At 32.1% G+C, this 13997-nt stretch overlaps 1 protein-coding gene across 1 annotated transcript in view; it reads left to right on the top strand.

Annotated features, from left to right (window-relative positions):
• Positions 1-12400, top strand: part of LOC145286252 (uncharacterized) — a 59569-nt gene extending 47169 nt beyond the window's left edge. The window contains exons 11-14 of the mRNA XM_080135074.1: positions 2012-2185; positions 3631-3818; positions 7567-7674; positions 10800-12400. Of these exons, the coding sequence (XP_079991200.1) occupies positions 2012-2185; positions 3631-3818; positions 7567-7674; positions 10800-12236 (1907 nt within the window). The 3' untranslated portion in view covers positions 12237-12400. The remainder of the gene's footprint in view (positions 1-2011; positions 2186-3630; positions 3819-7566; positions 7675-10799) is intronic.
• The last annotated feature ends 1597 nt before the right edge of the window (positions 12401-13997 follow it).

Raw genomic sequence — 13997 nt, 5'->3', positions numbered from 1 at the left:
GGTTTGGTAGAGATAGGTATGGGGTCGATTTTTTTGAAACTTCAAAAGAAACCAACTACTGTCAAAACTTTGCGAAATAATACAACGTGATCAATTTCATTTTAGAGATATTTCTTTCAAAAGCCTTCTTTTAAAAAAAGAAAAAAAAAAGTATATTGTTCTATTAAACCTTTTACTGTTTAAATAATTTGACTTTGCTCGTTTTATTAATATAAGTTGAAAAAGCATTTTCATTCAGTATTAGATTTGTCAGTAAAAAAAAACAATCGCCAAAAAGATAAGCGTTTTGTTTATTTTTACTCGCAATATAGAGCCCTGCATACTTCTTTTCAAGTTAACTCTTTTGTAGTTTTGATTACAATAGATCTGAATGAATGAACCTTGTAAGGGAGGGGCACTAAGCATTGCCCTGTTAATAATGAATTTCTTTGGTTTCTTTTTATTTCTCTCTTGCGGTTAGAAATATCAGGAATTTTTTTTCTTTTTTTCAGCATCAGACTAAAAGAATCGTAATGAAGGAATCGGAAAATTAAGGTATTTTTTAACGATGCGATTCCGATTCCGATACCTCCCAAAATACACGATTCTTACGATTAACGATTCCGATTCCGATTAATCGTCCCACCACTAATTAGGTTCCAATAAAATTTGAGAAAAATGTATTTAAAGATTAATGTACATGTTGATGTATCATGCCTTGATATGTTTTCCTTATCAATTATCTAAAATACATATAGCCTAACGAATCTTCATGAGAATGAAATGTGTAGCGAATAAGACTACTCCAACCTCAGAATTAATGCAACCAAAATACCGAGGTACATTTAAAGGAGAAACATCAAAAAGGAAAACGTTAAAACCAAATTACAACATATACAAATAAGATGTTTTATTTAACTTGAAATATGTAAGAACAATAAGGTGCACATGCATGTGTGTGGGTATACACACGTAAGCATGCCTTTTAATTTATAATGTTTCTGGTATGTTCGTTGTGTATGTGTGTCTAGTGTTTACAAGAGTTTGTTAGTGTATACATTGTGTTGTCTTACGTTAAATGAAAGTTTGTCTGTCGGGACGTATGGAAAAGTGCGTTTGTCTACATGCATGGTTCAGATGAAATAGGGGGCAGAGACAGGCTGAGAACGGACGTAGATAGAGAGAATGTGCAACAGGAAGTATATGCCACCTTTCGGATAAATTGGAAACCACAAGGCAATTACCAGTGCATATTGAGTAACATTTGTGTGTGTGTGCGAGATACCTATCTGCATATCAGTCTGAGAAGTATCTACCTATAAATGTGAAAAATTCTTTGTAGCTTTGTAACAAAGTGTGGATGCGCATATGGTAACTGTATGCAAATTACTGAACCATGTGCAAGGTGATGTCACAACAAGGAAGAAGGAAAGAAAAATATTATAAAAACAAAAGAAAACCATGGACCTTTGATATTAGAGAAGACAGATAGACATGTTATACACATGGCCGAGAGTGACAGGGAATAATGTGTCCTAAACATGGCCGGACAAAGACAGTACCATGTGTTTGAGAAGGCTTTTGAAGAGACAAGGTGTTATTCTGGAAATACATGTAAATAAATGGAAAAAAGTTGAATTCTTTCCTTGTCTTTATTTCCTTGCAAGTGTCTGCATACATGGGTCATGAGTGTTGACATATATCGGCTATGTTACAGCTTATTGCTTTATATATATTGTCAAAATTTACTATATATATATATATATATATATATATATATATATATATATATATATATATACATACATTTGTAAACAAATATATAAGTGAATCTGTCATTTAACCTAGAAATAATGTATGATGAATCAGCCAAATACAGAAACTGATTTTTATTTTTAATTAAAATTTCACTCCATAATTTTTCCCAAGATTTTTACCACAAGTATATCAAAGAATTTTTACTTTGAATGCAATTTTCCTTTGTGCCTCATACTGTATAAACACCGACTTTGATTTCCTGTGATTATTGTAGGCGGCGTCCATAGAAACTGCTACAAATTTATTTCATGGGTGACTGGTTGTAGTCATAGTACGATTGGACGTGTTAATGAACAGATGCAAAAAACTGGAGGTGACAGAGAACCTCCAGTTCATGGGTTGACAAAATACTGGAAGGAAAATCCACGGTTGAAAACAAAGCCGGCTGGTGAGTAAGAAAAATTTTTTTTAAATGTGTACAAAAAAAAATTAAATTGTTGTTGTGGAAACTTTGGAGAGTTGAAAATAAACTAGTGTTAGTTCATAGCCCCTACACTGCCACCAAGAAAAAACAAAAAAAAACAAAGAAAAATCATGTACATATCCGTGACAGAAAAAAAATATTGTACACCAAAAATCATGTAAATTAATTAAGTAATTTTATTTTTATAAAGAAAATCATTTTTAAGCGAATTTGAGTTTTACAAATACCCTCCCCTCTCTCCATGTTAAGATTATCTTTCTAAAATCTCGCAAAAACATGAATTAGTTGGAATTATCTCCCTTGTCCTGAAAAATGGCTTTTGAGAAATTGATCATCGTTTAGCCGTAAAATTTGATTTTTTTTTTAAATTGTTAAATAAAACTATTTGATTAATGTGCATGATTTTTGGTGTCCAATATTTTATTTATGTCATGTGTATGTACACCATAAAGATTTTTCTTTATTTTTGTTTTTTTTATGAGGAAGGGAGTTATGGACTTACACTAAGAAATTTTATTTAAAATTAGGGTACTTGTACAGTTTAATCAAGACTTTAAAAAATTAAAATATCGAAAAAAGTTTATATTGTACGTATCCGTTATGGAATGAAGTTCTCCGAAAAAAATTTCACTTAATTTCATCAAGTAGTTTTCTTTTGTTTGTTTTTTACAACAAAAAAACAATTTATCATGATATCGAGCAAAAGGTTTGATTTTTAGGAAGAAAAGCTAATATTAAAGATGGGGAGGGAGTGTCGGCGCTTTAAATTGAGTTATCTTCCGGTGGCATGTTCTAAAAATCCAAACAAAAATTTTTTTAAATTCAAAGATGTCTACCTTCAACGTGCTGTCATAAAATCATGTTTTTCTGCTGTAAAAAAAATACTCAATCAAATTAGGTGAAATTTTTTTTTTGAAGATCTTCAGTTCAAAACGGATACGTACAATATAACCTTTTTTTCGATATTTTCATTTGTTAATGTCTTGATTAAACTGCACATGTACCAAAATTAGCAGTAAGATCTGATATTGCTTGGGATTGAATCAGAATCACTATTATATACCTTTTCACTGTGCGCATAACTCCATATTTCTTTCTTTATTTTTATTGCGCTCTTCTGCCCATTTTGCATCTAGTATAATTGAAAGACTTTGAAATGGTTGAAAACTCTGGATCATTGTCCTATACATATCGTTTAAAGTTAATTAAAATCAGGTTTACATATTGAATGTTTTAAGGAGATTCTGTTCTCATGAGTCACTTAGAGGTAGAAGGACATGAATATTTGGCACATATTGTAATTGAGAGATTCAGAACCACTTCCATTGTCATCCCCAGAAAATTTTATACATATGTATACATTTTACTTATCATATTCTTTTGTTTTGTTTTTGTTTTTTTGTGTCCAGGAAGCACACCCAATACTTCATTAATGGAGGAAATTGAAGAAACTCTTGAATCTCCCCAGCCACAACAGCAGCAGCATCAACAACAACATCCTCCAACAACACAACAACAACAGCAACCTCACACCCTGAGGACTGAAATAAAAGTGATCAATACACCTCCTAACTCCACAGTAACCACAGTCACAAATGTAAGAAAAACATTTAACATCATTTGTTCATTTGGTTGAATTTTAGATTAGAAGTCTTTTATTTATTTTTATGTAAGTTGGAATTATTATCTATGAGGTGTTCTAAAATCTGATTATCTCAAATAAGAAAGAAATATTAATAACTAGCTAGCCGCCCAGCATTGCCTGATCATAAATATGCTTAAATATGATATTTTTATTTATGCAGATTTCATATTTCGTATTATTATAGAGACAATTTTTTATCGATTATTATATTATATTGTACCCAATATATAGTAATGATTTCAAAAGTAAAAGAATGACTTGCATGCTATCAGCTAGAATCGAAATCAAGACAATATTGCTCCTCCCTTAGTTGTTACCATTTGAGCTATTGTCAGGGGGGGGTAAGAAATAGTTAAATGTATAAATGTGTACTTGTACATGTGTATAAACATGTTTAGTCAGCTTACACCTTCCAAGTTGCAATGTTTTTCAATTTTGATCCCTTAGCAGCTATTTTTACTGCCCAAAACCACGAAAAGACCAGTCCACAAAAATGCAATCATTTAACCTGTCTTACACTGCTCTGCGATCTTGCATCTCAGAGGAAATACTTTGAAAAAAAAATAAATGGAAGCAGACAGACAAACACGCAGGTGTAATAGATTTTATAAATTGGATTTACTTAAAAACATATGAAAGCATAGAATTTACTACAATGCAATCATTTTTTTCCATTTTAATCGAAATTTTTTTTAAAGTAGAATCTCATCCTCAAAGATATTTTTTCCCCTACAATCTTTTTTATGATGTTATTGCTGAAGGTTATGGGATATTATACATTTGCTGGTTTGACTAAATCCATAAGTTTGCGAGCAGAGCATTCAACATAATGGGACAATAATAAAGATTTTAAAAACATTGATTAATTTGAAAAATATGGAAGCATAGAAGCTGATACAATGCACTTTTTTTTCACTCTGTTCACAAATTTATGGATTTTCTCAAACTACAACCATATAACATCTTGTAACCTGCAGTGCTTAAATCTGAAAAAGACTGAAAAAAATCCTTTGAAGATGAGATTCTACTTACAAATATTTAGGTTAATTTTTTTTTTATTAAAATTCATTGATTAATAATTTGTTTTAAAAAAAATATGGAAGAATAAAATTTGTTACAATGCAATTTTTATTTTATTTTAATCTAAATTTTTAGGAGTAGAATCCCATCTTCAAAGATATTTTTTTCTCTGCAGTCTTTTTTAATGAGGTTATCACTGAAGGCCACGAGATATTATGTGGCTGCTGGTTTTTTTTAATGGGAGTAGAATACCATCTTCAAAGATATTTTTTTCTCTGCAGTCTTTTTTAATAAGGTTATCACTGAAGGCCACAAGATGTAATGTGGTTGCTGGTCTTTTTTAATGGGAGTAGAATCCCATCTTCAAAGATATTTTTATTAAAATTCATTGATTAATAATTTGTTTTTAAAAAATATGGTAGAATAAAATTTGTTACAATGCAATTTTTATTTTATTTTAATCTAAATTTTTAGGAGTAGAATCCCATCTTCAAAGATATTTTTTTCTCTGCAGTCTTTTTTAATGAGGTTATCACTGAAGGCCACGAGATGTTATGTGGTTGCTGGTTTAAATAAATTCATAAGTTTGTGAGCAGAGTGTTCATTCAACACACAAAGACAATAAGATTTTGTCCATTTTGAAAACATTGGTTAATTTGAAAAATATGAAATAATGGAAGCAGAGAAATTATTACAATGCATTTTTTTCACTCTGTTCATAAACTTATGGATTTACTCAAACCAACAACCATATAACATTTTGCAGCCTGCAGTGATTGTATCATAAGAAAAAGACTGAAAAAAAATATGTCTGAAAATAGGTTCATGAAAATTTATCTTAAAATGAAAAAGAAAATTTACAGGTATTGTAACAGATTCTATTCGTTCATATTTTTCAAATTAATTGATGCTTCTAAAATGAACAAAATCTTGCAATTGTCCCAGTCTGTTTATTAATTAATTTTTAATTCTGAAAGTAGGATTAAGCTTGCTATCGAATAATTTATTATAAAATGGACACAGACATTGTAACCAGTTAAATATTATGAAATTTCCTAGTTTAGATTGTTTGTACAATTTACAAACTTTACTTTTGTTATAATAATATTTATTTAAATTAAAAATTAAAAATTCTAAAAAAAAAAAAATAATAATTTATCTTTTAAGGTTAAAATGAAAATTGAAACTTTTTTTTAATATTATAAAGAAAAGGTAAAAACTCTGTAAATAATGTTACAACATCTTCTAACACTCTATCCATTTCTTAGCATTGATTAGAAACACAATGAAGTTGTCTCAACTTGAAGTCATGTGATGAAAAATAATAATAAGAAAAATATTTATAAAAATTAAAAAAATTATTGAAGAAAGATTCAAAACTGCAACATTCCTTTGGCCTTAATGCCAATTAGTTGAACATTGAGAAATATGGATTCATCAAAATCCGACCCCTTTGTAAAAAAAAAAAATAAATAAATAAATAAAAATGTTTTAAAAGGAATATGATTTAGAATTCTGACAAAAATAGGTTATTTGTATGAAAAATGTAACAATTAGAATCTGGGGAAAAGTGGGCCAGAGGAGCTGGCATGGAATAATGTAAAATAAATTTTATATAAATTTGTGTATAAACAATAACAGGAGGTGTAGCTCCAGGAAAAGTCTCATAGACGAAGCAATGACATATGGGGTCAGAGGTTACGCAAAATTTGGATTACTGTTCAGTTCTTTTGCGTATGAAATGAAAAAAAATGACGTTATTATTTTTGTAAAAATTGTTGCCTTTCTTTAATTGCTTCACGAGAAAAAACTTTGCAACTGACAAGAACATAAATACAGATCAGATTTCTAATTCTTTTCTTTTTATTGTTTTTTTTTTTTTTTTCACAAATATTCCCACCTGAATGTAAGAGGCTACTATTTGAAATCATATCTACAGGGAGCTGTTGAGCAGCAAGATAACTGTTTGCATTACATTTAAATTTCTACATGAAGGAAGCAGGAAATGGGAAATTCCAAAGTTTATCAGTTCAAGGAAAGAAGCTAACGAAGTAGAAGACTTTCTGGCATCTAAAGACTTTAACAGTGAAGGAGTGGGATTTTGCTGCTTGTCGAGTTAGTCGAGAGTATGTACGTTGAGTGCTATGAGTTCATCAGAGCACATTCCATTAGAATACTTGTAAAACAGACATACGGATGCAACATTGCAGTGATGGGACAGAAGTTGAAAATTGGTTGATAGTGCAAGGCCTATTACATTTGAGACTCTTTTTTTTGGACCCTATCTAAGAGGAAGAGGCTAGTGGTAGATGCATCAGACATGATGTGGTGACAATACTCCATGCACTGGTGAATGGTGGCTTTGTAGAAATATAGGATACTCTCTCTTGTGAGTTATTTTCTAACATGGTAGGAACCCACCTTCTTTGCCGCAGAATTAACAATGTCCTCAATGTATTTGTTCCAATTCATGTTCCCTTTTAATGCTAGCTTGAGAAGTTAAATTCAGGACAATCGAAATTCAGTCTCCACCATCTAACTCTATCTGGCACGATAATTTACTCATTCAATAATCAGCTGTCCATTTATAAAATCAGAAAAATCAGATTCTGATTTACATAAGATTTGCTATTCAGACCAACCCCGTCTATTCAATATTTGAAAATTTGTTTGTTTCCAGGTTCCTGTGGAAACATTGAATCAACTTTTGCTGGAACGACAACTACTTCAACAACAACTACTGCAACAAACTCTCCTACAACAACTTTACCAACCAGAAACAAGCCAAGTAGGTGAAACTTTTCCAGAACTTTCCATTAACTTCAATAGATCTTTCCACTCTCTTCACTTGCATCAATTCTATAGCAAAGAAAAAGCATCCCAACAGTGCCATCTTTCTTAGAACTGTACACATGTGGAACTCTCTTCAGTTTCCCTGCTTTCCAGCTGACTACAATATGGTTGTAAACAAGTTTTGTTGAACCGTCCCCTTAAGTAATCCAATTTACTAAATTCCACTACTAATGATGACTACGATATTATCCCATTGACTACCATAGATTCATTAACTCTTATCCTCAAATGGCCTCCTGGCTTTGATAAATGGTGACTCTTTTGTATAAAAAAAACAAACAAAAAATAAAAACAGATTCTAATTTTTTATGTTCATCATGCAAGTTCCATTTATAATAGGTTAGGTTAAGGCTCAGATATACTTGCAAAAATAAATTTCAAAAGTTTAAAATGGAGGTCTCAGAAAGTTGCATGATACATAAGTATATATGCCAAATTTTTAAAAATTATCAGCAAAAATTTGAAAAGATTAATGGTGATATTTTTCATTTTTCCATTTGAAATCTGCTTACCACCAAATCCCAATATCTAGAAAATCAAATGTGACATTTCTACAGTCCCCTGACACAACATCACACCACCGAACCCACATACTCACCAATCCTTTTCTTGTCACTGAAACTGCCAACTGCATTAAATAAAGGCATTTGTTTGTTAACTGGTCATCTGGTGTGATATTAAAACTAGCAGTATATATATATAAATATATATATACCATACTTTGGGGTAATTGCGCCAAATCCGGGGGGTAATTTTACTAACTAAAAAAAAATATGCATGGTTGCCAAAAGAGCACTTTTAGCTAGTTGGCGCAATTATCCCCAAAGTATGGTATTTTAACTTGATATATAATATAAATGTGTGTGTATATATATATTTATATTTATATTTCTGTAAGCATTTGTTATTACAATTTGAGAAACAAATATCACATGCATGTTTGGAAAATAAAAGACAAGAAATCATGAGGTGACTAACATTTCATTTATTAATAGTTTGTCTATGACAAACTATTAAAAAAAAAATGAGACATGTTGGACATACAGATTATGTTTGTTCCCATAATAATATAAGAAACAAAATGAAACATCATTCCGCCTAAATGGGTAAAACCAGCTTCCTCCAAAGAAGGAAGTTTCTATAAAATATTACATTAACAAATGGCTCCCAGCCGCATGTATTTCCTGATCAGGGGAGATGATAATGTTAGTTTTTGAAGTTTTTACAGGGAGATATCAACGTCCCCCACCATATACGGTACCTGATATTTTCAAATGGTCATCTAGTACCAACCAGGTTTATTGTCACTTAACTTTAGTGATCCAACCAGTGACTAATGTGTTGATGTGGTTATGCTGTATAACAGTAGAAGAATGTATAAATTATTCCCTTAATGCAGGGATTAGCAACTCATTCAACTCCATAGGCTGGATTATATTATAATTACGGGTCATTAATGACAAAAAAAAAAAAACAGTTACATATGCAGACCCCTGTCAATCTAAATATTTAAAACCATAATTAAAATAAATATTGAAAAATCAGAAAAGCAAGAAAAGAAAGTCTAAAATTAAAAATCGCCCAACAAAAATTTGTTTTTTTCAAGGAACGTTAAAATATTTCAAAGTGAAAAAACATCAAAGTGAAATAGAGGAAATCATGATGTGTAAGTTCGAAACATACATAGGCAGTAACATTCACACATTTATGAAGTATGAAATAGAAAGCTGACTGAGACAGCATTGTTCCTTTGAAACTATCTCTGCCTAATGTCTCTCATCGGTCGGTCAATCAAATCGGCTCTTAATTTGTGTTTTGTTTTTTTAGTTTTATATCTTATACAGAAATGGAGGTGATTGAGTTTTAATTGTGTTTTTATGGTCGTAGATATTCAGATTCTGCTGGGTCAATCAGAGGAAGATAACAACAGGCAATTTTGTTGAATTTGAAAGCCTTGTCTCTCATGTTAAAAATAAAGTCATTGGTAATCAGGCTTGATGGTTGGTCAAAATGCCCTCACAGGCTGGATCTAGTCTACAGACCATAGGTTTCCAATGCTTGCCTTAAAGGGTAAAAAGAAAATACATGCAAAACAAAGACATACTTTACCATGTTTATCTCACTTCTCATGGTGGAAAGATCGCACACAAGGTCAGAAAAGTTGGATTTAGAAAGCCAGCACCCTGGAGGAAGAGCACTTTGGTCTGCAAAAATGCTTGCATAGCTCTATTTGCATTTCCTGCTTTGAGTACCTCAGACAATTAGCAATAAACAACGCCCTACTCAAAAGGTGAGAAGGTAAAGCCTGGGAGGGTGGACCTCCTAGAACTACACATATCTCATGCCTCAGCTAACAAGGAATAAGCCATCTCAATAATGGTCTAGACTCTGGTGACTTTATCATAATGTGTTTTTAATAGTGGGGACATGTCTAAACTATGTCTTCTTAGTTGAACATCCAAAGAGCTTTTTGAATTGGAAGTCATGTTTAATTTCAGAAGAGTTTCCAATGGGTAGCTAATCTGTATGTGTGGTGGGTAGATAAACTGTATAGGTCCTGGAGATGAAAAAGAGTTTTTGGTGGGTAGCTGATCTGTATAAGTCTTAAACTTAAAAATTTGCAGACAGACACCAAAAATCTTTCTTGTGTGAACATAAAAAATTATGTGTGAGAATTCTAAAAGATCCAATATTTTTATGGAGCGATTCTGGTTTCTAATTGATTCCTAGCAGAATGTGGCTCCATTTGATTGGTCAGTTCCTATCGCCAGTGTCTATAAGTAGAACCTTTCCAATTTTCTTAAATCACATCCTCTCATTATATAAAAAAATATTGCAACAGAGCCAATGTGGGTGAAATATTACTTTAATTCTTATCCACTTGTTGGCGCAAGAGTCCATAACAAATTTTGCGTTCACTGTGAGATTTTGCCTCTAAGTCTTTTTTTTTAAGTTAGACAGATATCGTTGGCCCGGATACATGAACTATTTGATTGCTTATTTCATGTTTCTTTTGAATTTTCTAAATTAAAATTAAAACTATTTTTTTTTAAATTTTAGAATCCTGCAGTTCAGCAGCTGTTGTTGAAGTTGCTTGAAAATAGTCCTGTAAATCAGCAGAATACGATTCTTCCCTCTTCAGAGTCGATGCCGGTGTACACAAATCGTTTTCTTCGGACACAATCCCTGGTGTCACCGCCAGTTTCCCAAACTCTAACATCTGCAACTAATACCGATGCTCCTGCAATGATGGTGTCATTAGATCAATCAGCGGTCACCAAGCAACCATCTGTCTCCACACAAGCAAACATTATCAGTCAACAGCCAAATAAAGGTCAAATAGGTCAGCAAGGTCATCTTGTTCAAAACACAACAAGCGACCAACCTATAGTTACTGTGTCATCTTTCCTTTCTTCAGGTCCATCGTCTGTACAGCACAATGTTAGTAGCCCGTCACAATTAAGACTTCCGATTCCACAAGGAAATGAAATCTCTTCAGTTTCGGTTCAAACTCCACAACCAGAAGTAGTTACCAACCTCCCAGTTGGTGCCAGTGTAATGCCCTTAACACAGACAGAAACATCAGTAGGATTGATCTCAGTAGCTGTGCCTCCAACAACCAAGGCACAAACTACAACAGAAAAGGTGAATGCAACTACAAAGGTTATGACCACCCTCCTCCACAAAACTCCTGCCACTAAGACTCCTGAAACAGTCAGTGTTAACTTGCCCGTAATCACAACCAATTCTACAGGCTTGATTGAGAATTGGGCCAATCTTTCTATCCAGGTGCCACAAAATCAGACCCACTTGCCCCCTACTCAGAAACGAACAAACACCACCCCGAATATCTTACCCGTTAACTTGTTCCAACGTGTTCTGAATGTTAATGGGATGATCGCTACGAACGACACCTCCAACAACACGACCATAACAGTTTCAGTACCAACCAGTAATGGCAAATATGTGCACAAAAAGCACACAAATGTCAGCAGTGCTTTCATCTGCAACCCTATTTTACAAACTCAGGTCAACCAAGATCAGACAATCCAAGTGCCCTCCCTTACTCCAGAAAATTATAATATCCTCTCCACGCCTCACATTAAGCTAGCTGTATCTTCATCTGATGCTGACTCATCTCACCCAAACACAATATCCGTCACTGGGATTTCTTCAAACGGATCATTCCTTCTTCCTGTTGAGACTACCCCCTCAAAAGAGGCTGCAAAAGTGACTGATGTCATGATTGGTGATGCTCTTTCACGCTACATTGACTGCAACACAGTGATGTTTCAAACCAATGGGGACATAGAACTGCTGCAGTTGGTACCACTACCCATAACACAGGCAAGGTCAGATGACAAATCTGGACAGACAGGAACGATCACTACACTGACGACATCTCACAAGAGCCTCCTTATGAATGCTGATCAATCCAGTACAACAACATCAACTACCACCATCACCACGCCAAGTATTACAGCGGATCTCTCATGATATACATAAGTCCTAAATCATAAAATTTTATTAATTCCATTTGTTATTTTCAATCCTTTCATAATATTCATCATCATTCAACTATTAATCTATCCATTTCATTAACCTTTATTCTTAAGATGCATATAGGATTGATAAGTGGTAATTTTCAAATAAAGAAAAAATAAAAACAGCAAAATGTAACTGGAAACTAAAACTGTTCTTGACTTATCAAAGTGATACGTTCATCTCACTATCCGATGTTTCAAAATGATTATCCAAATTAAGTATAAGATGATTTATTATTTGGGGTGCTTCTTCATTACTAAAGCAAAATTCGAAAATGAAAATATTGAATTTCAACTAAAAAGAATGCTATCTACTTAATTGTCATGTCACAGTAATAAACATATCCCAAAATTATGAAAAAAGATAACTACTTCTGGTTGTGGAGTTTGAACCGAAACTGAAGAGATTTCATTTCCTTGTGGAATCGGAAGTCTTAATTAATTAATTATGAAAACCGTTTTTGAAGACAATTAGCAAAAATTGAGTTTTACTAAGATTTTCAAAGTTGTCAGAAAAAAAATTACTTCCCTTATTACAATTAGAAATTTTTTTTTTTTTTTTAAGCCAAATTCAATTTTCACTAATTGTCTTTAAAAACTATTTTCATTAATAATTAATTTTCTACCTTACGGTTGTACATAATTTTTGGATATGTTTACTACTACGACATGACAATTATGTAGGAACCATTTGGTTTAGTTGAAATTCAATATTTCGATTTTTGTTCTAATAATGAAGAAGCACCCTTTTTTTAATAGAAATTGCTCCAGACAAGACATAAAACCACTTGATGTAAGGGGCTAATAAAATACTACTTGAAAATCTAAAAAGAATTATCAATAATAATAATAATAATAATAAGTGTTAGATGGTTAGCTTCCAATCCAGAAAATACCAATTCTCCTCATCTTTTCAGAAACATTGCTCCTGGAATGTGAGGACTAAAAAACAAAATAATGGAAGCAAGAGTTATGAGGTCCACTTTCTATTCTTATTTTTTGTTTTGTTTGTTTAATTGTAAATGTCATACATTCTTTTTATATGAATCGCTGTTTCAACAGCAAATTATAAGTAAAAACAAGTTATAAGTAAAAAAGATGGTAAATTATGAATAATCTACAGAATTATTATAAACAAGAGAATTTTGTTAATTCTTCATGGAAAATGCAATTTTTTTTTTAAATGTTGGAATTTTCCTGACCAGTATTCAAATGAGTTTTAAAAATATACTTAAAAATCATCAATGACATATTAGAAGACTTATATAGGATGCCTACTTCCCTGAATAATTAAAAAAAAAATTAATTCTGAGCAAAAAAAACAAAAAAAATTTAGCTTCAAATTATTTATTTTGTATGGTCAAAGTGATTTGTTGTTAATCTTGGGAAAATCTTACAAGTATTCTTAATACTTTTTTATTACGTCATTAGTATCAGGTCATCTGTACGGAATGTATTGTCTCCTTTTTGGCCATATCTTTGTTTTAATGTGGCTACATGAGCAGAATGCATTCTTTCATTCTTAGTGAAATGAGTAAGGTGCATGGTTTCATCATTTGGCTATTCAGGCAAAAGATATGGTCTTGTAATTTGGCCACATGTGCAAGATACATGGATCCTTTAATTATGCATGAAGGATTCATGACCTTATCCTTTGGCCACATGTGCAGGATGCATGGATTCATTTTTTTATCACATTTTCACAATGCATGGT

Source organism: Euprymna scolopes, chromosome 10 (genome assembly GCF_053919585.1).
Source record: "Euprymna scolopes isolate OS-2025 chromosome 10, ASM5391958v1, whole genome shotgun sequence".
Classification (NCBI taxonomy): domain Eukaryota; kingdom Metazoa; phylum Mollusca; class Cephalopoda; order Sepiida; family Sepiolidae; genus Euprymna; species Euprymna scolopes.
This window is presented reverse-complemented; position numbering and strand designations above follow the sequence as displayed.